Genomic DNA, 22,472 nt, shown 5'->3' on the forward strand with positions numbered 1-22,472 from the left:
TTGTTTGCACAAACAAAATACACGAAAGTGTGCCCGTGAAATTGTCAGCGGGAGAGCTCGACAACGTCATCTTCTCGCGCCACGTCTGGCTATCGTGCGAGCAAGGGGACAGCACAGCATCCTTGGGGGACAGGCGAAGCAAGGGTTTTTAAAGTGAAACAGTGGAGACATGTCTGTTGCTTTAACGCGCTGTCTCTGCAGGGTGTTGTCCCGACAGACCGCTCCGTCAAGGTGAGTGTTTGCAGTACGACCGGCTAACAATGTAGCTACTAGCTACCTGGAGCTAACATAGCTAAGGTTATTCAGTAGAGAGATGCTGCTAATCACTTCTGTGGTTGACAGTTGCTCGTCGTTTTACAGCTTCCTGTTGGGAGAACATCATCATGCTGCACAGAGTCCTTGGTTCGCACCAGTGAGGACACTGAAGACATCTGCTCCACTGAGGTATGAGCAAAAGTCCCAGTTTGTCTGCATGTCAATTGTTTTTTGTTTGATGAATTGCTATTTTGTTGGGAACAGATCCTACATTTAATTGATCATATCTTTTGTTTTAATCAATTAATGCTCAAAACTGTTAACCTCAAGTTTCCAGAATCCAAAGGGACGTCTTGATGTCATAAATGTCATTTATGATGATATCAAATGGAGAAAAGCAAATAAGCGATGCAGTCTTTACATTTGAGGCTGGAACCAGAGAATGGCATTGTTGCCTCATAATGACCCAAACAGCTGACAATCAAAATAATTCACAATTTACGCTCAAGTCAACACTGAAAACTACTTGATGTGACGCCATTTGTATCTGTTTAGATCACAGACAATATCATGTTTCATGTCACGGTATCAATATACGTTTCCCAGATTTACTTTAAAATATATCTTGCGGTTTAATATGCTCACAGAGCTGTGCTTTGTGTTCAAGAGCGGAGCCCAAGAAGAAGAAAAAAGTGGACCCAAGAAGGGAGCAGATGTTGAAGGAGAGGATGAGAAAAAAGCTGAAGAAGCTGGAGAAGGTCGCGCCTGAGCTTATCCCCATAGAGGACCTCATCACTCCGACCAAATGCTTGGATGAAACAAGGTACAGCTCATTTCACTGAATCTCGGTCTGTTCTCCAAAGATCCAGTTGACATCAGAGTTTAAAACACTCTTGAGTTTTAATGTGTAAAAATCAGTTTCTTTGGGGTACCCAGGCTGAAGATGGCTAAAAGTTTTACATTTGTGTTGATCACCTCTAGGGTTTAGGGATGGATGTGACTTAAATTACCACAACAGTTGTTGAACAAGATCGTAGATACTGTCTGTTCCAAACAGTAAATGAACTACACAAAGTCCTCTGGCATTAAGGCTGGCAGACATTAAAACAACATTTTATGGACACATTTGCCGTTTATGTATCATCTGTCCTCCTTTTTGTTTGACTTACTGTACCTTTTTGTTCTTTCCTTGCTATTTAGTGCTCACTGACTTTAAAGTGCTGTAAATTGATGTTTCTTATTCTCATACAAAGGGTACGCTCTGCACCCAGGCTGTCATTTGAAGAAAGTGAGGGTCGCGCCCTGCTGCTGAAGGAGTGGTGTCGATACAAACAGGTCACCACTTAACCTATCACACCCACATCGCCTAAGCTTTTATGGCAAAATCTTGTTTCTGACCTCTGCTCTCCAAAATGCACACTTAGTGGGCTATATTTGATGCGCTCTTCTGTCTTTGCTCTTGCAGGAGCAGCACATGGCTGAAGTGCAGGCTGTTGAGCTTTCTCTAGAAGCACAGAGGGAGGCGCTGGAGGAGCTGAAGTTGGAGTCTGAGGAGCTGTACCAGGCGGCGCTGAAGCCAGACCCCCTTCTGTTTCCCTTCACTCAAGACGGTCCTGTCTACACACCGCCGAAGAGCAAATATGACGCTCCAGATGGGAAATACAACAACATTACTAAAGTTTACACACAGTGATGGACAAGGGAGGGCTGTGGGTGCAGCCTGTGTATTTAGTGTCCTTGTTTGTACATGATTCATTAAGCCAACATGCAGCCTTCATGTGAAGGACACTTTGCAAATATGTTTTTCTTTTTCTTTCTTGAATTGGTCACCTCAGTTGATTCATGTCTGTATCAAATGCAACATTCATGGAAATTATGAATGGTGTTATTTTTCCTCCACATTCAAGTCTCTGTATAAAACATGGAAGAAACAGGAAATAAAATAAGTTTTTATTGATCAAATTTGTTCAAAAATATTTTTACACCTCGTGTAATTTTAGGAAATACTATGATCACAGAAATGAGACAGAAAACTGCTATGAGTTGAAGCTGTAAAGCTGAATTTTGTTATATTATTGCATTCATAATATATTAATCACAGAAGTATCTACAGCACAGCCTGAAGAGACTACGGTGCTTCTGAGAAATGTTGACAGGCTTTACTGTGGCCAACTCTCCTATTTAATGCCTTCAAAAGTGTTTTCTAGTGCAGCATTCATTATTAATCTCAGCCTTATGGAAACACAACAGATACTTCATTACTTGGATGAAATACATTTAATCTTCAAAATGTATCCATTGCATTATTTGACCCAATATTCTGCATTTCTCACGCTTAACACAGAAAAACAAGGAAATACATCTTTAAACTAATTTACAGCAAGTCTGTGATTGCAGGCATTTGTATTTTTTTACATGAGCCTTAAAGAATTAATAATTTATGACGACAACAATGCTTTCGGAGAGATCTTGTAATTTGCTGGATAAATACAGATGCTGTCATACTGGTCAGTGGGCACTAGGTGCTGCTACCGCTGTTGGAACGTGCACGCCTGTTTTCACACAGCAGCTCACTGAATACAGCTCGACATGACATCAAGTGACCAGTGTCTCTTGTCAGGTCAACAGTGACATCATGAGTCCTGAGGCTTTTCCTGGTTCAGCGGCATGTGCCAGTCTCTGGGAGGCTCTCGCCTCAGGTCCCACACCGGGGTGAAGTTTCTCTGCTCTGCCACTCTGTTCCTTTCACTCTTCTGCAAGGCTTCCTGCAACACAGATAGGTTACGTGTGAAAATGGATCATCATCTCAAGCTATAGATTTTTTTCTTGGTTCTTCAGGTCATTCAGATTAAGACACCATGCATATTATCAGTTTGATCGCAGGTTTTTTACAATTGAAACCACGTGACTTTCTGACGCTGTACCTTGGATTCAGCGGCTCTGTGTTTCTCCCACTCTCTGCAGGTGTGGTAGTCCTCCTTCCACTGCTGGCAGGATGGCGCGGTGCCGTACGTGTAATAGTGGTGAAAACGGTTCTTCAAGCTTTTGCAATGTCTGAATTCACTCCAGTAGTCATCACAGGCTCGGGGCGGCTGCACAAGCAGACAAAAGCAGGACTCATCACCAAGCACAACTTGTTCCAAGTTATATTTTCACCCTCCACTGTTGTGTCTCTGGAGAGCGACTGCATCACGTCCACTTTACTGGTTACATCTAACAAGCTCGTGTAAGACATAATACAGGATTAACCTGGGGAGTGCCTAACTTGTGCAGCTGGCTAAGGCTTTTATTTTGTCTATTATTCATACGATTTATTTCATAATGTCTTATTTAAAACATGAAGGTAACAGTTATATTGGGGGTAGTTAATGAATCCACTAACAAGACGCCTTCGTAAACATCGTTTGTATGTAATACTGTTTATTACTTTTTTTAAATGCAATAGTGTTGACTAAACGTTACTTTAAATAGAGGAAAAAAGGAAAATAAAAGTCTGACAGCACCTCCCTTTGGTCGCTAATGTTTATGAACCTCAGTTTGCTGTGGCTGATCCAGCGTTACATGTATCTAACTACGTTAACATGTAGTCTTTTGTAGATCAGTAACGATGGATGTCAAATCAAACTATGAATCAGATCACGCTAAACGTTTCTGTTAAGACCTCCTCTTTACCTGACATTGCTTATTGCTAGCTAAGGGCAATTTAGCAACGATAGCTAATGTTAATCACCGTGGTAACTATTTTGGGTCAGATTTGTCATTTGTCATTCATAATCAGGACTAACACAAACAGGGTAGATGAAAACAGATCATAAAATGTAGCTAACAACACAAGAATTGTTAAATTACCCTCCACGCGTCTTTTCCAGACCGGTCCATTGCTAGCCGCGCTAGCAAATACAGCGACACAACTTCCGGTTCGAGTACATTTCAAAATAAAAGCCCATTCAAAATACTCACTAAACACTTTCGGACAGCAAACACCAAAATAAAACCAAAACATGAATGATTTATTTAAAGTTATCCTGCATGTGTTAAAACAAGAACCTGTTTTGGACAAATATGGACATCTCTTCTTTGACATCTTTGTTTTTCCACCATCTGTTGGTGTTATAAAGTATGCATTACTTGCTTATTACTCGTCAATTCATCCTGCCATTACACTGTCTAATTAGAACTGGACAACCAGACATAACACGTCTGCTTTTTTGGAAATGTGTCTAATTCCAAGTCAAGAAAAATGCCATAGGAACATCCTATTATATACCAGTTTCATTATGTAGTTTGTTTACATGCTTGGACATTACAAAATGAACTATTAGTGACAATCAATTTAAAACACAGTCCTTTATTTGTCTATAAATAAACCAAAAAAAAAAGAAAAGGGAATCGAAAATTACTCCTTTAACTCAAAAAACCCCAAAACATAAAATGATTTTCATTATAATTAAAAACAAAAGTATTCAGCTATTATTGCTCCCATTTTATAAGAATGGGACTCCGGGATAACAGTATACTTAAAGTAAATTGTATAAATGTAACAATCATGGAAAAAGGGGGGAAATGTTCTAATATCACAACTACACTCCACAAGGTATTCTTTTTTTTGGTGGTGTGGTGATATAATTTATTCGTATTTATTCCACAAACTCCAGATCGCAATTTACAGAGCTCGGCTTTTGTTGACAAAGATTTTACCGTCAGAGTTTTAATTATATAGAACCCCAGCTCAACAGCAGAAACATTTCAAAGGGACAGAAATAAAATCCCAGTGCACCTGAAGGCCAGTTTTTAGTTTTTTTTTTACTTTGCTGTTGAAGGTAACAATTGATATGGTGAGTCCGTGCACATTATCCAGTCTCTCCACTTAGAATCCTTCAAGGCTTTCTGCCCTTCTTGCGTAGTGATTGTCCTTCTCCAGAGAAGGCGATGAATCTGTTCAGGGCATCCTCCTGGGGGGGGGGGGGGGGTTAAAAGAGATTTTAAAATAGTTATGACTAGAATATTTCAGCATGAGTTCTACAAGAAAATGTACTTAGAGAATTCACTATAGACAAATAGAATGAATGACACAATAAAATAGTTATTATGCTATGAACAAAAAGGTTGTACCAGAAAAGAGTGTGAGAAACTGAAACACTGGAAATACAGCCTAGTGTACAAATGTATGATAAAATCCTCCACATTTCTTACATCATCTGCAAATTTCCTGGGAAGAGGCCTCGAGTTTCTGATGAAGGTGATCCTGCCAACTTTGAATTCGTAGTTGGGAATGCCTCTGTGAAATCAAAGTTCAGAGTTCAAGGTTAAGAATTCACACTCAAGGCTAAAACACTGCTAGAATGGTTCAATGTTGAGTGACATATAGTAAAATTAAGATTGAACAGCTTCCACTCAGAGTCTCCTTACACCGTGGAACTCTTGACCATTCATAAATGAATATGTCACATTGTGCAACAGTAAAAAGATGACGATTTGACACATTCTAGCGGTCAAACGCTGCAAAGCGAGGCAAGTCTATTGTTAGATTTAGCAATTTGTTAAATGGCCAAACTATGAATTACTATATATTATGAATTACACACACACACGGTTTGGCAATTCTCCAGCAGGTTTTAGACTTATTATTTCCAGTTGTTTGTCAAAGACCTCACAAACATCATTATAGCCTTATATCATCTCCTGCTCTACTGTACCATGGTGGTCAGTAGTCAGTCACAGAACAAAATAAAAGTGTCAGTCCACAACGCAATCTGCCGTGCTTCACCCGTCACATTGTACGTCAAAACTCAGCTCACCATCCGATCTACAACCAACTTATGGACAATTTAGTTTTTCATTTGAGACGTCTTGTCAAATATAGCCAAAGGGTGAAGAATACTTAGTGTGGGGTGCCAGCTGGCTGAGAGCTTAAAAAAAAGGTACTAAATTCTAAATTCAGAGCAAATCTATGATCGAGGGATTGCCTCTAAACGGCTCTCAACATGGCGACGGCAAGCGAACTTACAGTGCTGACAGAGATAACCTGAGGATGAACCAGCGGGTGGCCGATACGCTCCTGCGACAACGTTATCGGCGCTAACCGCCGTATGAGTGCAGAGCGGCGGCGATTAGCTAGCCAGTGGGGCACGTTAAAAAAAAAAACACACACAGAGAAGCCCGGACTACAACACACAGAGTGTAACCGACTTCCTTCTCTGCTCAGGATGCCACGACTCCACAATATATTTACATGGCAAAAAGTTGCTATAGTAATGTTAATTCAGCACATTTAAGGTGCTGGCCATAAACGTCCTTAGATCGGACCCTGGTTTTCCATCATTCCCCAAAATCTTAATAATGTTGCAGAGTTATCATGTTGAATAGTTCAAACATTATGTTACAATATTCACATTTTTGTTTTTGGCCACTTCATGTGTACATGTATAAAATACTGAACATCACCTTTTGATGTCACTTGGGTCAAGAGGGACGGGGCTTGGCTCAATCCCTTTTAATTTACCATCCAAACGATTGCCAGAGCCGGTGAAAGCCTGAGGATAAGAAACACACCAGAAGTTACATTAGCTGCAGTTGTTACGGTTATCAGTGCGGCTCATTTGTCTCTAACCCACAGCAACATTTACTCACTCTGAATCCCAGGTCCATGTCGGCGTAGCTGGTGGGATCTGCTTCTTCCTCCTGTGAAGAATTGAGTTTTTTTTTATCAAATTGTTCAGAGCACAAACTGTACATGTACCTTTAGGGTTCGGTGCTTACTGTTGGTTCTTCCTGGGGCTGGGGTCGCCGTTCTGGCTCTTTGTAACCCAAAGGAGCGTCAAAATCCACCTGTGAAACAGAGTCACAACACATTTACAGCAGATTACTTCACTGTTGTCTGTGATAATCACAGCTATAGAGGCGCGCTTACGTTCATATCGCACTCGATGATAGACACGGCTTTATCTGGCTTGGTCTCCATCACCCGCAGCTCATATATCTGAAACAATAACACAGACTCCATTAGTAGTCGTATTCAGTAGAGCAACAAAATAAAGACTCGTCCGACACTAATTTGAATAATTGAATTCACCTTTTCGTTGTAGTTGATAGCTACGACATCACCAGTTGTCAAGCAGGCGAAGTTCCTCAGTGCATTCTCCAATCTGAAATAAAGTGACACCTTAGTTACTCCCTATGATTAAAAAAACCTACATGTGAAAACGGGTCAATTCGTTGTTCCTAACTAATATTTCTTACACTGCCTTGGGGTTGGTAATGTCCAGAAAGTCAGGGCTCTGTGGCTGGAACTTTGAGTAAGTGGCCACCATGAGGTTAACACTTTCCACTTGGACCAGACCACCTTCCTCCAGTAGGAGATTCTGCATCATCTGCAGCAAACAGAAAGAAGCAGATATACAGTGCTGCCTTGGTGGATACTTTAAAATAGCTTTAAACTCAACAGAAAACAATTCAGAGACAGTTTCTGTTTCTCACCCAGTGAGGCAGGTAGCAGATTCCCTCGTCTGCCACAAACTCCAGCACGCCGCAGTGCGTCATCCTGTCGGAGTTCTTGTTGGTCAGCTTGAACAGCATTGGATAGGTGATGTTAAGTCTGCCTGTACATAGAAAAGGAGCAGAAAGGTAAGATCCATGGACGGTTCATACGGGACTTTTGTAACGAAGAGGCGGTTCATTTAACTTGCACTTACTGAGCTGGTCGAGGGCTGAAGGTGGCATTATTACTGAAAAAGAAACCGCCCATTAGCTGAGACAACACATCATGTAAACCTCTTTGCTTCAAGTTCAGAGTCTTTGGACACATAAAATATGCAAGATGCAACATTTTTTAATAATGTTTGAGAATTATCACCGTACAAACAAAAGGGCAAACCACCGTCATTTTGTGGAATTACAGAGAAACTGCTGTAAAATGTACTGTATCTTTCAAAACTACGGCTTATTTTAGCATTTTTTACTTTTAGAAATAAGAAAGAGCTTGAACTGATAAACCTTTATCACAACTAGATCCACAGGCATGTTCACAGGGGTCTACAGCTTACATAGCGATAGGTTGGCAGCTCCACAGAGCAGAGATAACTCACTGGTAAGGTAGTCCAGGTTTCTTGTGACTATGATTATTCTGAATTTCCCCATCACAGTTGGGGAAACACTGCCTTCATACAGGTTTCATTAGGTTTGATTGGGGGGAAAAGAAGGACTGAACTATCGCAGAGTGGGGGAAAAACACATTGTGGACTGAAGAATCAAAGTTTGACATTTTGGTTACCTGTACGTTTTATAAATGAATTTGAAATCTAAATGACGTTGAAGGACGGCGGCTCGATCCCATGCTCCTACTGTCTGCATGTCAATGCTTAGGATGGGCCAACGCACACGTAACATTTCACCTATGCACCTATGTGTGTTTGAAGTAAAGTTTTGTACTAACAAGGCTAAAAACTAGAGGAGGCCGAGTCTTTGGAGTCAGGGCCCCCAGACACTCTGGATCGACTTGCCGGATGAGCTCCGATTCTTCCTTCAAATCTCTCTTTAAAATATACTTTTTCAGAATCGCTTTATCTCAAAATTGTGTATTCTTCTGTTTTATTTGTCTTGTACGTACTGTGTTTTAGTAATTCCTACCTCGCTTGGCATTATTACTTTATCAATTATATTGTATTTGTTACTTACCTGTAACTTACTCTTGTCTTTTGATGTCTTTGTAAAGCACTTTGTAACTTTTGTGCTATATAAATGAAGGCATTATTACTATTATGATTTCCGTTCAGTTAGTTATTATCATTTAAAAGATTCAATAAAGAGAAGACTCAAAAGCATTTCTGTATTTCCAACAAACACAATCCTATGTTTGCAATTGAATTATTTGATTGAGATTTGATTTTACCTAGACGCGATTTACAGGCAGCGTATTGAAGTATATGGGGCATATTTTGTGACAATAATAATACTTACTTTTTCCTCCTTTCTCCACGTCGGAGCGGTCGTTGGGACCTGCCAGCATGGACACCGAGTAGCAGCGGTACTGAGTGGAGAAGCGGTTCTGAAACCCCCGAGACATCGGGTGGTCGAATACGTGGAAGGAAAACTGTGGAACAAACCAAATCCTATTAAAATAACATGAATTGTACGTTAGTTGGTACAATCCACTCAGGACTTAAAGTCCATGATGACAGAGCAGCTTTCTGCTGAAGTCGTGTTGTTGTTAGTCGCTCGCTCGCTAGCTAAACTGCTCCATGTACGGTTTGTTTCGACAGAACGTTGAATGTTTCGTCAACGTTGAGCCAAAGCGGAGTGTCACTCACCATGACGACAGTGTTGGTCTTTGGTTGTCAAACGACTCAAATCAAAATGGCTTTCTGTCTTTTCTTTCTTATTTGAAGATTTTGCTTATGAGCTGTGACTGTCCACTGTTGTCTTCCGTTTCTTCCGGAAGTGTACGAGCCGCAAGTAGGAAATGACGACACGAGAGACATCATCCAATCACAGAAGCCCATTGAAATAACAGTATTAGCATTGCTTATTAAATGATCCTTGCAAATTAATGGAGGATTTGATATTTTGCGGTAAAAACCAATTCCCATTTAGCCTCTGTAATATTAAAAATGATTTTATATTGTTTCTCCAAAAATAGCACTTCCATGAAGTTCAATAAAAAAATAAAAAAGCCAAAACAGAAGAAGCAACAGAGGCTGCGATATCCTTACATTCATCTGGTTTTGGAGTTGAAACTGGCGAGGGCGTGATGCCAAAACGCGTTTATTTTTAGGTCTCACGTGACTATGCTATTGCAAAAACGGCATTTTAATTTGGGGGTTTCTTGTAATTTTTCTACTAAATACTTTGTGGTGAGTCCGTTTGTTGAACTGATGGTTTCCAAAGTCGTGACAATTTCAAATCTTAATTTTAACATCTAGAATTCTGACACCCATCTGCTGAGGAAGATAATATGAAATAGTCAAAAGCTAAAAAAATGCACATTCATTTTCAACCAATTATATTCTTAATAGACACAGCCTGCCGGGTGATCAATTGTTCATGTCCATGCCCAAACTGAGATTACTATTATTAAACGTCTGTTTAAAAAATAAGCAAAAAAGCATGATTGATACTCCTCGTGCCTAGTAAACGTCACTTATGTGTAAAATCAGTGGAGTTGCCCTTTAATATTTACCAACCAGTTTACATAGAGCATGAATAAATCGCACAGCAGCCTTATTCAAAGCCACGCAGTTTTTAATGAGTCTTATGAAGACCAAATCAGACAAACATAACTGACAGCAGCACACTGATAACGAGTTAAAAGTCGTTATACAGTATATCAAATACAAAACTGAGAGAAGGCAGTGCTGTGGTATTGTAGTTGCACTTTGAGAGAACATTTAAAAACTCTGATGTTACAGAAGAGAGTTCTACGAATTTGTAGATCAACATGAGTCTCTGAACAAGTGTGTAACATCATTTCTGCCTTCTTATTTAGATGTAGTTCTTTATATCGGGGGCCAACTTTTGGCCACTTCTTGATGCAAGGCTTCAGGTAACCACTGGCAGTATGCAGACAACAGGACTGTAGGAGGAGAAAAATACACAATTGTCAAGAAGGCAGATTAAATCAGACTCGAGCAGAAAGCCATGCCAATTATATGAAATCCTCACATTTATCTTCAGTTTTCCAGACAGAGAGAAGGGCGTCTCTGCAGTCGACCCTCTTTGACACCAGCACTCCCAGCAAAGCCTCCGTCCTCGGCTGCAGCCTAAAGCAGCAGAGACACAGCAGTAAGAGAAAAGTCCTTTCTTTGAAACAAGTTCATTTGTAAGGAAAGTTGGCATGGAGAAGGCGGATCAGAGTGTGAGAGGGCCGACTTACTTTGCCCACGTTTTCAGCATGATGGAGGGGTTTGAGAGGAGGATGCTGCTGTGTTTCATTAGTTTAGGACAGACCTGAAGACCAGACAAAGCAAACGTCACAGTTCCCGTCAGGTTTGGTCAGCTGCCGACAGCATTCTTCCAACTTTTGTAGAGTTTGTGCCAACAATTATATATATATATATATTCAATTTACTCAGATAAAAACTTGTCCAAAAAGTGTGGAATGGTTAATATGTTAAAGAATATAAATGTTTTGAATTTAGAATCACTTTTTGGTTTGATCTGTATTCATGATCATTTTTGTTTTGTATTTTATTTTATTGGGTGTAGTGGAGGTAATAGTGTAAACTGTTCAATTTAATATAGAGTGTGTTAATATTTGTTGATAATGCTGTATATTTTACTAAGAGAAGTAAGGCGGAGTAGTTTTTGCCAATATAACTGCTGGAGATCCAAATAAACAATAAAGGGAGGAGGAGTTTTTAGGATAGTTTATTATTATTAATAATAATACTGCTGTCATTATTTTGTCCTCTAGCAGTGATCAGGACTGTTAAGGATTGGACAGAGTGGTCAGGTTCAAGCCTAACTGAAGCTTGAGTGACGACTGAACAGAGCTGATAAAACGTGCTGCAGTACCTGTCCCTCAAGCAGAAACCTTGCAAACATTTTGTAACGATCGAGGTCGTCCGGATATTCCATCTCCACTGCTGGCAGCTGCCAACCTACACGGTCTGCAGGAGAAGCACAACAATCACACACGCATAAGCAGAGACACCTTTATGGCACAAACACAGGCATGATAATCAGCTGTGGAAAACCTACAGAAGGTGCTTGGGCGGTGACATCTGATGGTGCCGGTGGACGAACAGAACCACGGCGACGGCGACTCCAGAGGGGAGCCCGAATGACAATACTGGGGCAGAAGCTCTGGGATCCACTCTGCTTCTACCGCGGACACACCTGACGGAGACAGAGAGGAAGACATTTTCACCAGCTGAAACCATCAGCCTGCCAATCTAGACGATTCATTTCACACAGTTCAAGCCGAACTTTGTCGTCCTGAGACTTGGCAGCTGAGAAATCTTGCATTTTCTGCAACATTTTCAGGAGAAACGCAGAACATAAACATGTGCAAAACATTGTCCCTCGATCGATAATGTCCAATAGGGAAGTCTGTAACACGTTATGATTGGCTGATGGAAATCGTGTCAGCACATTTTAATTCCAAACTGTCTTTTCGCAGCCATGTGAAGCAAAGATAACATCACACCAGAGATCCTTTGATCTGTCTAAAACAGGGTTTTAAAGATATTTTTTTTCAATTCTCACAGATAATTCCATGTGAAAATCAAGCTCCCTGGACACCACATGTGGCGTTTAATCAACGCTCATTCACCTCTCATGTACATCTTGGTGGTCTCCATGATCTCCTGGTAGACTACGAACTCCGGCAGCGTTTTGAACAGCGCGGAGCTGGGATGAATGAACACCGGGTCGTCCAGGAGAGGCGTCTATGAACACAAACAGATAAAGATGAGATGATGAAGGGGAGCTATAGTCAACTCCCTTCTTTAATCACAACTACAGCCCTCGGAGCAACTTGCCTTGTATCCATTCTTCCATTTGGGGTCCAGTAAATCTTCTGCCTGTACGCGCCTTGCGAGATGGTCTCCCAGTCCGGCCAGAACAATCTGCCGCAAGCAAATCACCTGGTGCTCTGTCGGCGGAGTCATCTTGGGATTCACAAATACTCCCACCTCTGGACAAACTGCGTTCACTGGGATGAGAGAGAACGCAGTGATGAATTCATCAGCTGCATGCTTCACTGTGTAGAACTGACTGGGATCATTATTTTATGTGTAAGGCAAAAATCAGACCTGACTTAAACATTGCTTTCCTAACTTTGTACAACAAAATATAACATATACATTTACTGAATTGTTATTTATGATTAAAATAATAAATTGTAAACCAGCAACTTGGTGAAAAAAAAAATCTTTAAAATGAAAAGAAATTGCGATTCATGTAAAACTTTTAAATGCAGCAACAAATCTAAACAGGAATCAAAATTCCAGTATACAATGAATATAGTATCTGCACATAGAATGTAATTGAATAGGCCCCATTGTCACCAACACCTGATGCAGCTATCGGAGTCAGCATTGGCCAGGTATTGGGATGGGTGCATCCCTAGTTTTCTGTGTGTGTTTCTGTACCTGCGTTGGTAAGTTGTCCTCTGAGCTTCCTGATCTCCACCATGGCTTTGTACCTCAGGCCGTTCTCCTCGCAAAACTTGGGAGTACATCCGGCAAATTCACAAGCACCAACAGCACCTGTTTGTCACATGTATACAGAACTGTAGTACAACCATATCAAGGTACGATAAAATCAGTTTTTTATATCTCAATCCACTCTTTACTCTGACATTTTTTGCTATTGCATCTCAAATCAGGCGAAAACAAAAGTTTGTATCCAAAAATAAATTGTAATTGCAGACTTTTGGGGCACCACAAACCAGAGACCCGGTCCCAGTTAGATCCCTCAAATCAAATGCTTTCTGATGTTAGTAAGTCTCACCTGGAACCTGGAAGAAAATTAGTTTTGCGAAAGAAAAAAAGCTTACCCAGCATGACCATGAGGTCCCCCAGCAGCAGCGGTGCTCCTTGCCCAGCCCACAACCTCCTCATTTGGGTCAGCCGAGCTCGACGCTGGTTGAGCTTGGAGCTCTCGTCTTCACTACGTGCAGGTCTGAGGAGAAACAGAACTGTGTTACGAGAATGAAAATAAAATGTACGCAGCGTGATTGCGGAGCCAGCTGACCTCTCATTTGCCCCTATCCTAGTTTTACACATGTTCATCTAGAAACAGATATCTTTAGAGCAAACGTGCGTCCTCACCTGTCGAGGTCCTCGAAGAGCTCCCGGACTGTCATGGCTGCTACCACAGCGATGACGTAAGGAAGGCAATCCTGCTGCTTACCGAGAGCTAACATTTTAGCATAACGCGGCGCCACGGGGAACGAAGCCATCGCTCTGCCCAGGGGGCTGATGGGACAGCTCAGCCTCGCTCGCTCCATCTCTTTCACACTGAGGGGAGAAACAAAAACTGTTTACAAGTGTGGACATGTGACACGACTAATAACTAGCTCAATCTGTCTCACCATAGTGTCAACATTTTAAATAAAAATATAAATATAAAAGGCTTTGTTACTCAAATGTCCACATAAGAGTGACAAATGCTGCATTCCAGGCAACTCGGAGCTCAGAAACGTCCCTCAACACGACCCAAACTGTTCCTACAGTTATAAGGCAGGTGAAGATAGGGTAACCCATCTACATTAGTTACCTTCCGGTGCGAGGCGGTTCTTGCAGAGCTCCCAATGAGACCAACAACTGCTCTGCTGCAACCAGAGCTTCGGCCGACGGAGACGTGGGGAAGGGAAAGTTGACCACCTGCACAAACAGAAAAAACAAAGCCGTTTTTATGAGGAGACGCAGCATTTCACTCAAAGGCCTGCTGGTGAGTTTCCGTTGACTTTTTACTGACCTTATCTATGTTGAGGTCCTTCATCTGTAAAACCAGGTCCTCCACAGGCCTGCGAGTGATCTCTGCCTCTGAGAACAAAGTGAAGTCTCCAAATACTGCAGACGAGTACAACCTGCAGAAACACCATAGAAACACAGAGACCAACATTTGTGAATCCTCAAGAGAAGAAAACAACCATGGGATCAACATGTGACGGTTTCAAAGCCCTGACCTGTAGCAGTGTCCCGGCTCCGTTCGTCCCGCTCTACCCGCCCTCTGATTGGCTGAGGCCTGTGAGGTCCACATGACCTTGAAGGACGACACTCCGGTCACTCTGTCGTAGAAGCGCTTCTTCACTCGTCCGCAGTCGACCACGTACTTGATGCCGGGGATGGTCAGGGATGTCTCGGCCACGTTGGTGGCTACCACACACAGACGAGTTCCAGCTGGAGGAGGCCTGAACACCTGCAGGCGAGATACAAGATATTACTGTAAACGTTTATTGACTGTACTGCATCACATGGACACCTCAGCTGTTGGACAGCGACCTTAAATTTGTACAAAATTCTTTGTTCTTTGAAACTGAGTTCTTTGCTCAAGCTGAATTTCTTTGATAATTTCATTTACAAAAATCGGAAAACAATGGAATCTATGTATACAACATTTTTTGAGTGCCCACAAGTGTTACCAATGTTGGAACATAACTGAGGCTCGATTGTTCTATATAAATACTGAACTACTTACATATTTTCAACCTCTACTGATCTGGTTGGTGCAAACGGTTTATAGAATTTGAATCGAGACAAGTAGAATAACACAATAACTTTTTCTTTGATGAAATATCACCATTTTAAGCTTCAATTTGTTTGTGTCATCTGACTGAAGCGTCACACATGATGTCATTAAGGACCGTTGGAAATTTGAAAATCGTACGAAGATGTGTGTTTTTACAGGCAAAACGGTAAATAAACGGTGTATTTTTGGCAATTGTGTTTCATGAAAACCTGCTTTTCCCGCCTTCAGGTTTAGGGGTTCAGAGGGTTAAAGACATCCTCCATTTTCTACCCCAAATGCTATATATTTAGACAATATTTTTACAACGTTAGCAGTGCAGTGGATGTCCATGATGGATGCAGCTAAAGTACTGTTGCTGGGAAATGTATGACACAAGTCCAAATCTTTAACTCTGTCCAGGACACTGAACAATATGCAAAAGCAACCCAACTTCTTGTCATGGATTAGTTTAGTGCCGACATAAGATAATAATCTCACCTTGGCCTGCTGCTCTGGAGCCAACAGGGAGTACAGAGGGAGAACGTAGAGAGGAATAGAGGGGTCGGCCTTCACCTCTGCAAAAAACAAAACACAGAGCAGAATTAGTAGGAGTACTCATCTGAAACACATCCAGCTTGATTTGAAGAGGGATTCATTTGGAGCAGCTCGCCTGCACTGGCGGGATCGTCTCCGTACTCCAGGTCAGAGCCGTAGTCGTCCTCGTCTCCGATCCCCGCGTCTCTGTCCTCGTCCCCTTCGTCCAGTGGGAGGGCAGAGTAGTTGTCCAGGTCGATTCGGGGCAGAGACTGAAAGACAGAGATAACACTCTCAAAATATGCAAGTACATACTCTTACAAAAGAAGAAATGTTTTAGTTTACAGTAGCTTTTAGGGTATTTTACTAAAAGCAGACTTACGACCGCCTTCTTCCGTTTGCCCTTTTTAAACTTCCTCATCGCCTCTGGGGTCTCTGCTTCCTCGTCTTCACCTGAACACAACAGCATGTAAATATACAAAATTATACTCAGAAATGTATATGTCAGCGTTTTTGAGGGGGGCAAACAGATGTGTTTCAGACTCACCTGTCGTTGTGTTACCCTTCCTGAAGGGGAAAGCGTTTCTCAGTTTCCTGCCCAGATTGTGAACCTCTGCCTGACCGGTCAGAAACACCAGGATCCCACCTGAAGGGGAGAGACGAGGCATCAGGGTGGTGTGTGTGTGTGTGTGTGTGTGTGTGTGTGTGTGTGTGTGTGTGTGTGTGTGTGTGTGTGTGTGTGTGTGTGTGTGTGTGTGTGTGTGTGTGTGTGTGTGTGTGTGTGTGTGTGTGTGTGTGTGTGTGTGTGTGTGTGTGTGTGTGTGTGTGAAGGTTAAACTCCTGTCCTGCTTACTTACAGTTCACATTGTTAAATGTACGGTGTGTAATTCCTCAGGCATCCCACCACAATATCTTAACATCAATCGATGCTGTGAAGCTACAAGATTCTCTTTCTTTCTTTCCTCTGATTGAATTCAGAATGTTTAACTGCTTCCCCTCTGTCACGTGTGTGTATTTGCACCTGGAGGCAGCATCCGGTGGATCTTGCAGATTTTTTGGAAAGCATCTCCGATGTAATCCTCCATCGGGGTGCGTTTGTTGAAATGTACGGTGACCGGGAACTGGCGAGCGTCCACCTTGGTGACAGGCGGCGGCGTCCTGAACAGCTTGGCGTTTTCTGTGAAGTCCTCCACTCGCAGAGTAGCCGACATGACCAGCAGCTTCATGGGCAGACCTTTCTGCAGAGACGTGAAGAGTGGGAGCAGGGAGATGAAGATGAGATAATGTCATGTGATGCATGCTGTCTGTACAGCCTTTAAACATCCAGGGTGTTTTTACAGCAAACACCTGAAACACAGTCTCTCACCTTGTTTCTGAGCGGGACGATACGAGACAGCAGTCCGATGAGGATGTCTGTGTACACACTCCTTTCATGAGCCTCGTCTATGATTATCACACTGTATCTCTGGAGAAGGAAATCCTATGAGACAAGACAGAGACACTGAATGAAATGCAGGAACATCAAGGTAATTAAATCAAAGAAAATGCTTTCCCATTACTCATATTTATACTGAAAAAAACTACCGTATCATGGCTTATTTAAGTTGTGATTTTTTTAAGCTCACTTAGTTGAATTTCAGACTGAAAACACTACGTCTCAATATCCTCATACGAGGTTAAATCTCTCACATCATCCTTCAAAAGATTGAAGCGCTCAGTGTGAAATATAAATGGGATATGATCTTACTACTACATGAGCACGGGCAGGATATATTTGTCACAAATTATGTTTTTCCCCTTAATTACATATGAATGAGCAACAAAAAGGACACTCATAAGAACCGTTAAAAACAAACAAACAAAAAAACGTTTGTTCCATCAACACAGAAAAGAAGAGGAAATATTTTTCAGGTTAAACCCACCGAGTTGAAACTGAAAAAGACGATTCAAATCATTTTACGTAATGAGCTGGGTTCTCTTACAGAGACAGACTAAACATAATCACACATTCATCACTCTCCCTGTGTGTCCCTGTGACTGGCGCTACCCATCTCTCACTGGTCATGAAGGAAAGCAGCATTTACCTGGATGTTGCTCCACCGCCTCGTTTCATTGTCAAAATGGCATCAGATACACCAGTAAGCCAAAGTCATGTCATGTTTACTAATATATTTCAGGAAATGATACCTTCTGAATCTCCTTCAGTAGAACACCATCTGTCATGAACTTGATCTTGGTATCACTGGTCATGTTCCCCTCGTATCGAATCTGGTATGACACCACCCTAAACACGGACGCACAAACATGCAACACACACACTACATTTACTAAATGTTTTCCGTGAAAAGACCCCCCAAGTCAGTTTCATTTGAAATATTTTCAGTGTCTGTTACCGTGTGGACAGGTTCATCTCTTTGGCCACTCTGTGGGACATGCTGACAGCTGCCACTCTTCTCGGCTCAGTGATGCCGATTATTCCGCTACCGCTGCAGGAAACCAGAAGCAAGAAGACAACAGTAACCACATGATATCACACACGAATGTGCATCCGCGTGCAAGTTGCTTTTACCAGGTAAACATCAGCCTACCTGGCGTAGCCGGCTTCATACAGAAACTGAGGCACTTGAGTGGTCTTTCCACTTCCTGTCTCTCCACAGATGACGACGCAGGGGTTTTCTCTCACTGCCTCCATGATGACCTGCTCCTCCGCCAGCACGGGCAGCTTCAGACGAGCCTCCTACAGCAGCAGGTTGAAACACAGTTAAAGCACACTCACAAACTAAAACCACACACACCTGTCTGAATAGAACCACTGTGGTTTTCACACACCTGTATCTCTGCTAATCGGTCGACAGGAATGAAGACAGCCGGCTGGGGCGGCGTCTTGGTGTCCACTTTCTCCTGATCTGAAGTCTTCTCATTCTGTCCATTTTGTTCCATTTTGGGCTGTTCTTCCTTCACTTCCGGTTTGTCCCCCGTCTCCTGACAAGGAGGGGTGGTCACCTCTGTGGTCTCGTTCACTTCTTCATCTTCCTCCTCCTCATCTGACGAGGTGCCGAGATCGCTGCTCTCTTCCGCCTCTCGTTCCTCTTCTTCGTCCTCCTCTTCTTCTTTCCATTTTCTTTTTCTGTTCGCTCCACTGAGACTGCTGATCTTTGATCCCGAGTCTCCATCTTTTATTTCATCTGGTAACCTAAAAATACCCCAAAAATAGTAAGACCCCTGACTCTACCTTCTCCAGATCTTCCAATAAGAAAAATACCTTTTTTTTGTGTTGCTTTTCTTAGCTTAAATGTTGCATCTGTGCACTTACTCTTTGGTCTGATAAAGTTTGTCTCCCAATCCCAGTTTGGACGTGGTGTACAGCAGCTTCAGTTCGGACTCTGGAAGCTGCACCTCGGCTAGTTTGATCAGGATGTCTGCTCTCTGGATGGGAAAGACAGAAAACCAGATGAGTGGGTTGTGATCTAGTCCTTGATATCTCCTTTGTTAGCAGTTACTAAAAGCATGACAATTTGTTTCCAGTATACCCAATGATCTTATGCAGGGTGAGTTACTGTGAATAACTGGGTGGGAATAAATTGGTTCAATCTTGTGTCTGGGGCTGGACATCATATGAACATTTTCAGTAGTAACACCAATTCTGATATAAGAAAACTATTTTTCTTTCTTTCTCTGTCTCCCTCATTTCTTGTCATCTCTTTACTGTCTGTAATAAAAGCAATGCCCCAAAGAACATCTCAGGTCAACATGTCATAAGAAACACATTTCTCGATTAAACCTTTTTTCCTTCAATAAAAGAAACCAAAGTTAAACGTTGTCTGAACAAGCAGCCGTACAAAAGCTCCTTAAAATTGGAAAACATGTCATTTAAATCAGGAACTATCTGACAAAGAATAAATATACGAGACTACATAACTGACCAGACCATCAAAGCCAACTTACGGCACCACTTTGATATGTGCTCATTAAAGTCTGTACTTAAAAATTGCAGTCTGGGTACGTTTTAGAAGATTTCCAAAGACATGTGGTATTTTAGGCATCACTATTTTACCATCAAGTTAAGATTCATGTATATGTATTAATAAACAAGTCTTACATTTGTTTGGCCCGACTGATGGTCGAAAACCCAAAGATATTCAATTTATAGTAAATAAAACATAGAAATCCTTAGATTTGCTTCACTGTACGTACGAACTGGATCAAAGTTGGCTCAGATTAAAAAGACTGTGAAACCTGATCAGGGGACCCCCGTCTTCTTAAAACCCTTGAGTGAACCTGCTGCAGCATCGACCTGTGTCTCACCTGAGCTTTCTTTTCCTTGCGCTCCAGGACCTTCTGCAGCTCTTTCCTCTGCTTCTTGGTGAGGGGCTTTCTGGTGGAGACAGGCGTCACTGAGGCTTTCTTCTTGTTGGCTTTGTTGGCTGGGAGGACCAACGCGTTGCTCTGGTCTACACCTTTTAGCCTGGCCCCATCTGATGACAACACGTGTTAGAAACCAAAACTGACAACACATTTAAGCAATTTAGGCAATAAAGACCAAAATAACTTCAGCAGTTTATAGATTTCATCTGTGAATTCTTACCTTGAAGTTCCACAACAACGTTTGTCTTCTGTTCCTCTGCTGCTGGTTGGGTGTCACTTTGCAGTCTTCCCTTCCAGTTGTGTTTCTTCCTTAGTCTTCCCATTTTAAACTAAGGTCTGTTAATAATTGAATAACAAATGGGGTGTATAATACCACCACCTGATAACTTGTAATGTTAAACACCCCGAAAAACGAGCTAAAACGCGCTAACTAGCTAACTGAAGCTGAACCATTCCGGTAAAAATGTAAATTACTATTTATGAATATTACAAAATACAAATATTTATATATTAACAGGTCAGACAACGGTATGTGTAATTTAAACAATTCACGTGCGAAATTGCAGCCCTGTACAAACCTCACGTGTAAACAAACGACGGTCCATCAGTTAAAACTGTCCGCCGCTGAAACCTAGTCTCAGCCTAAAGGTTCCGCTACAAAGACGAAATAAACCCCAATATCTACGAACTAGCATTTGTTGCTTTACACATGTCGTGTTGTTTGTCGATAATAATTAAAGGACGAATATGTTTTGTTAGCTGTTGATGAGAACAAAGTGAGTATGTTTAAATAAAACAGCCGATTTAAAGGGAAAGATCTAAAAATCATCACAAAGTGTATCTATTTTTTCTATTAAATGTTGTCTTCAATTGAATCTATAATGCAAGAATTAAAAAAACGGTATATAAAAAAGAGAAATACAACTTTGCCATAAAATGTGGGTACGTTTTAATTACACTATGTGGTTTGAGTTCAAAATATAAAATACAGTTCCAAAAACGAAACAACAAAACTTTATCTGGGACTAACAGGAAAAAAAATTCTTATTGACAAATTTAACTATAATGGAAAATGAATCCGTGTGAAATAAACATTCAAATATAATGCGTATGAAATGGCTGTGAAGCTCTCCTCCGTGGTCCTCCTCGCCTCTTTGGAAAGCCTCATGAACCTCCTCAGGAACACGATGAGAGCCGCCTGCAGCACACACAGACACGCGCGAGGCCAGAGCCAGGTCACAGTACCAGTAGTGGCAGGACTACAGGACCTCCTTCTCCGTTAAATACACCAGCAGTCGCTCTCTCAGGCCGGGAGAGGAGCTGCAGTTGACGCCCAGGCTTTTATTCCGAGGCTCGTATTCACGCTGTTAATGCCGTCTTGCTGACTGCTTGTATATCTATATCTCGTACCGCCCACCAGGTGGCGTGGTTCTACCGTGAACGTCACAATACCGTATCCATATCTACACCCTTGTATATGTAGGCCTATTTAATGTTCAACACTATGATATTATACTGTATATCAAAGACAATTTGATTATTTGCACAGAAGACAAGCTACATTTTTTCATTCCAAGTATAAATTAACTGAAACTAAATGTCATCTTTATAAGAACCAGAGTGTATAAAACAGACAAAACTCCAAAACATCTCTCTTTATACAGTAAATACACACAACTCTCACTTGAATGTACTGTATCTTAAAGTTCATGTTTATTAGTTGTTGACACCGGCTTCTGTTTTTTTCACCAGTACTTTTATTTCATTTTGGAAATACTGTATATATTTACTATTCATTTAATTAAAAACTGTTGCCTGACAGTTTAGAATCATTGTTTATAGAAGACTCCAACTCTGATAGAGTAGATGTTTACAAATGGTCACTGTTAATGTACAGTCATGAAGAAATGCATGCTGGGTAGCTCCCGACTAGCAGATTTATACCTCACTAACACAAATATGAACGAGAGGCACATATGAAATCGTATGACAGCAGCCAAAGAGCTGTAATGACATAATTCCATTATCTACTCCCTATTTTGTGTCAAGATCATCATTCAGTGTGTAACATTTGCACAAAACCAACGCAAGATAAACTGTTTGTAAAAACTCTTTCAGAACGTTAACGTAAATTGGCATTACCTATA

General features: G+C 41.5%; 4 protein-coding genes across 4 annotated transcripts; 1 reads left to right on the forward strand and 3 right to left on the reverse strand.

Moving 5' to 3' along the window:
- The first annotated feature begins 102 nt into the window (after positions 1–102).
- Positions 103–2,188, forward strand: mrpl40 (mitochondrial ribosomal protein L40). The gene is made up of 5 exons (XM_079161615.1): positions 103–231; positions 361–444; positions 923–1,078; positions 1,509–1,590; positions 1,721–2,188. The coding sequence occupies exons 1-5, from the start codon at positions 170–172 to the stop codon at positions 1,946–1,948; spliced, it is 612 nt and encodes a 203-aa protein (XP_079017741.1). The 5' UTR covers positions 103–169; the 3' UTR covers positions 1,949–2,188.
- A 69-nt stretch (positions 2,189–2,257) lies between these two features.
- Positions 2,258–4,153, reverse strand: cUnh22orf39 (chromosome Un C22orf39 homolog). The gene is made up of 3 exons (XM_079161616.1): positions 4,105–4,153; positions 3,180–3,347; positions 2,258–3,020 (listed from the first exon to the last, which is right to left on the reverse strand). The coding sequence occupies exons 1-3, from the start codon at positions 4,132–4,134 to the stop codon at positions 2,889–2,891; spliced, it is 330 nt and encodes a 109-aa protein (XP_079017742.1). The 5' UTR covers positions 4,135–4,153; the 3' UTR covers positions 2,258–2,888.
- Positions 4,154–4,925: 772 nt separating this feature from the next.
- On the reverse strand, positions 4,926–9,697 carry ufd1l (ubiquitin recognition factor in ER associated degradation 1). Its single transcript, XM_079161614.1, has 12 exons — positions 9,561–9,697; positions 9,211–9,343; positions 7,947–7,979; positions 7,732–7,853; positions 7,495–7,625; positions 7,328–7,400; positions 7,166–7,234; positions 7,015–7,083; positions 6,886–6,936; positions 6,700–6,788; positions 5,449–5,533; positions 4,926–5,207 (listed from the first exon to the last, which is right to left on the reverse strand). The coding sequence occupies exons 1-12, from the start codon at positions 9,561–9,563 to the stop codon at positions 5,133–5,135; spliced, it is 933 nt and encodes a 310-aa protein (XP_079017740.1). The 5' UTR covers positions 9,564–9,697; the 3' UTR covers positions 4,926–5,132.
- Positions 9,698–10,537: 840 nt separating this feature from the next.
- Positions 10,538–20,824, reverse strand: dhx37 (DEAH (Asp-Glu-Ala-His) box polypeptide 37). The gene is made up of 26 exons (XM_079161817.1): positions 20,546–20,824; positions 20,266–20,435; positions 19,274–19,386; positions 18,790–19,153; positions 18,549–18,697; positions 18,354–18,446; positions 18,148–18,244; positions 17,327–17,440; positions 16,982–17,198; positions 16,508–16,606; positions 16,343–16,413; positions 16,097–16,232; positions 15,925–16,001; positions 14,885–15,117; positions 14,674–14,785; positions 14,473–14,579; positions 14,025–14,213; positions 13,751–13,875; positions 13,344–13,460; positions 12,732–12,904; positions 12,524–12,638; positions 11,950–12,087; positions 11,764–11,858; positions 11,123–11,196; positions 10,912–11,009; positions 10,538–10,822 (listed from the first exon to the last, which is right to left on the reverse strand). The coding sequence occupies exons 1-26, from the start codon at positions 20,646–20,648 to the stop codon at positions 10,746–10,748; spliced, it is 3,456 nt and encodes a 1,151-aa protein (XP_079017943.1). The 5' UTR covers positions 20,649–20,824; the 3' UTR covers positions 10,538–10,745.
- Positions 20,825–22,472: the final 1,648 nt, after the last annotated feature.

The sequence above is a fragment of the Pholis gunnellus genome (assembly GCF_910591455.1).
Source record: "Pholis gunnellus genome assembly, chromosome: 6".
Lineage (NCBI taxonomy): Eukaryota > Metazoa > Chordata > Actinopteri > Perciformes > Pholidae > Pholis > Pholis gunnellus.

Bases quoted from the DNA above. Each gene is read 5' to 3' on its own strand.
- mrpl40 (XM_079161615.1), top strand. From the start codon at position 170: ATGTCTGTTGCTTTAACGCGCTGTCTCTGCAGGGTGTTGTCCCGACAG. The intron at 445-922 runs GTATGAGCAAAA...TTTGTGTTCAAG, and splicing joins AAGACATCTGCTCCACTGAG to AGCGGAGCCCAAGAAGAAGA. The intron at 1,591-1,720 runs GTCACCACTTAA...TTGCTCTTGCAG, and splicing joins AGTGGTGTCGATACAAACAG to GAGCAGCACATGGCTGAAGT.
- cUnh22orf39 (XM_079161616.1), bottom strand. From the start codon at position 4,134: ATGGACCGGTCTGGAAAAGACGCGTGGAGG. The intron at 3,348-4,104 runs GTAATTTAACAA...CTGCTTGTGCAG, and splicing joins CTGGAAAAGACGCGTGGAGG to CCGCCCCGAGCCTGTGATGA. The intron at 3,021-3,179 runs GTACAGCGTCAG...TCTGTGTTGCAG, and splicing joins ACAGAGCCGCTGAATCCAAG to GAAGCCTTGCAGAAGAGTGA.
- ufd1l (XM_079161614.1), bottom strand. The intron at 7,626-7,731 runs GTGAGAAACAGA...TGTTTGCTGCAG, and splicing joins TCTGCTACCTGCCTCACTGG to ATGATGCAGAATCTCCTACT. The intron at 6,789-6,885 runs GTGAGTAAATGT...TCTTATCCTCAG, and splicing joins ACATGGACCTGGGATTCAGA to GCTTTCACCGGCTCTGGCAA.
- dhx37 (XM_079161817.1), bottom strand. From the start codon at position 20,648: ATGGGAAGACTAAGGAAGAAACACAACTGGAAGGGAAGACTGCAAAGT. The intron at 17,199-17,326 runs GTGAGAGACTGT...ACGTCTCTGCAG, and splicing joins TCGTCCCGCTCAGAAACAAG to AAAGGTCTGCCCATGAAGCT. The intron at 11,010-11,122 runs GTAAGTCGGCCC...CTGCTGCTTTAG, and splicing joins ATGCTGAAAACGTGGGCAAA to GCTGCAGCCGAGGACGGAGG.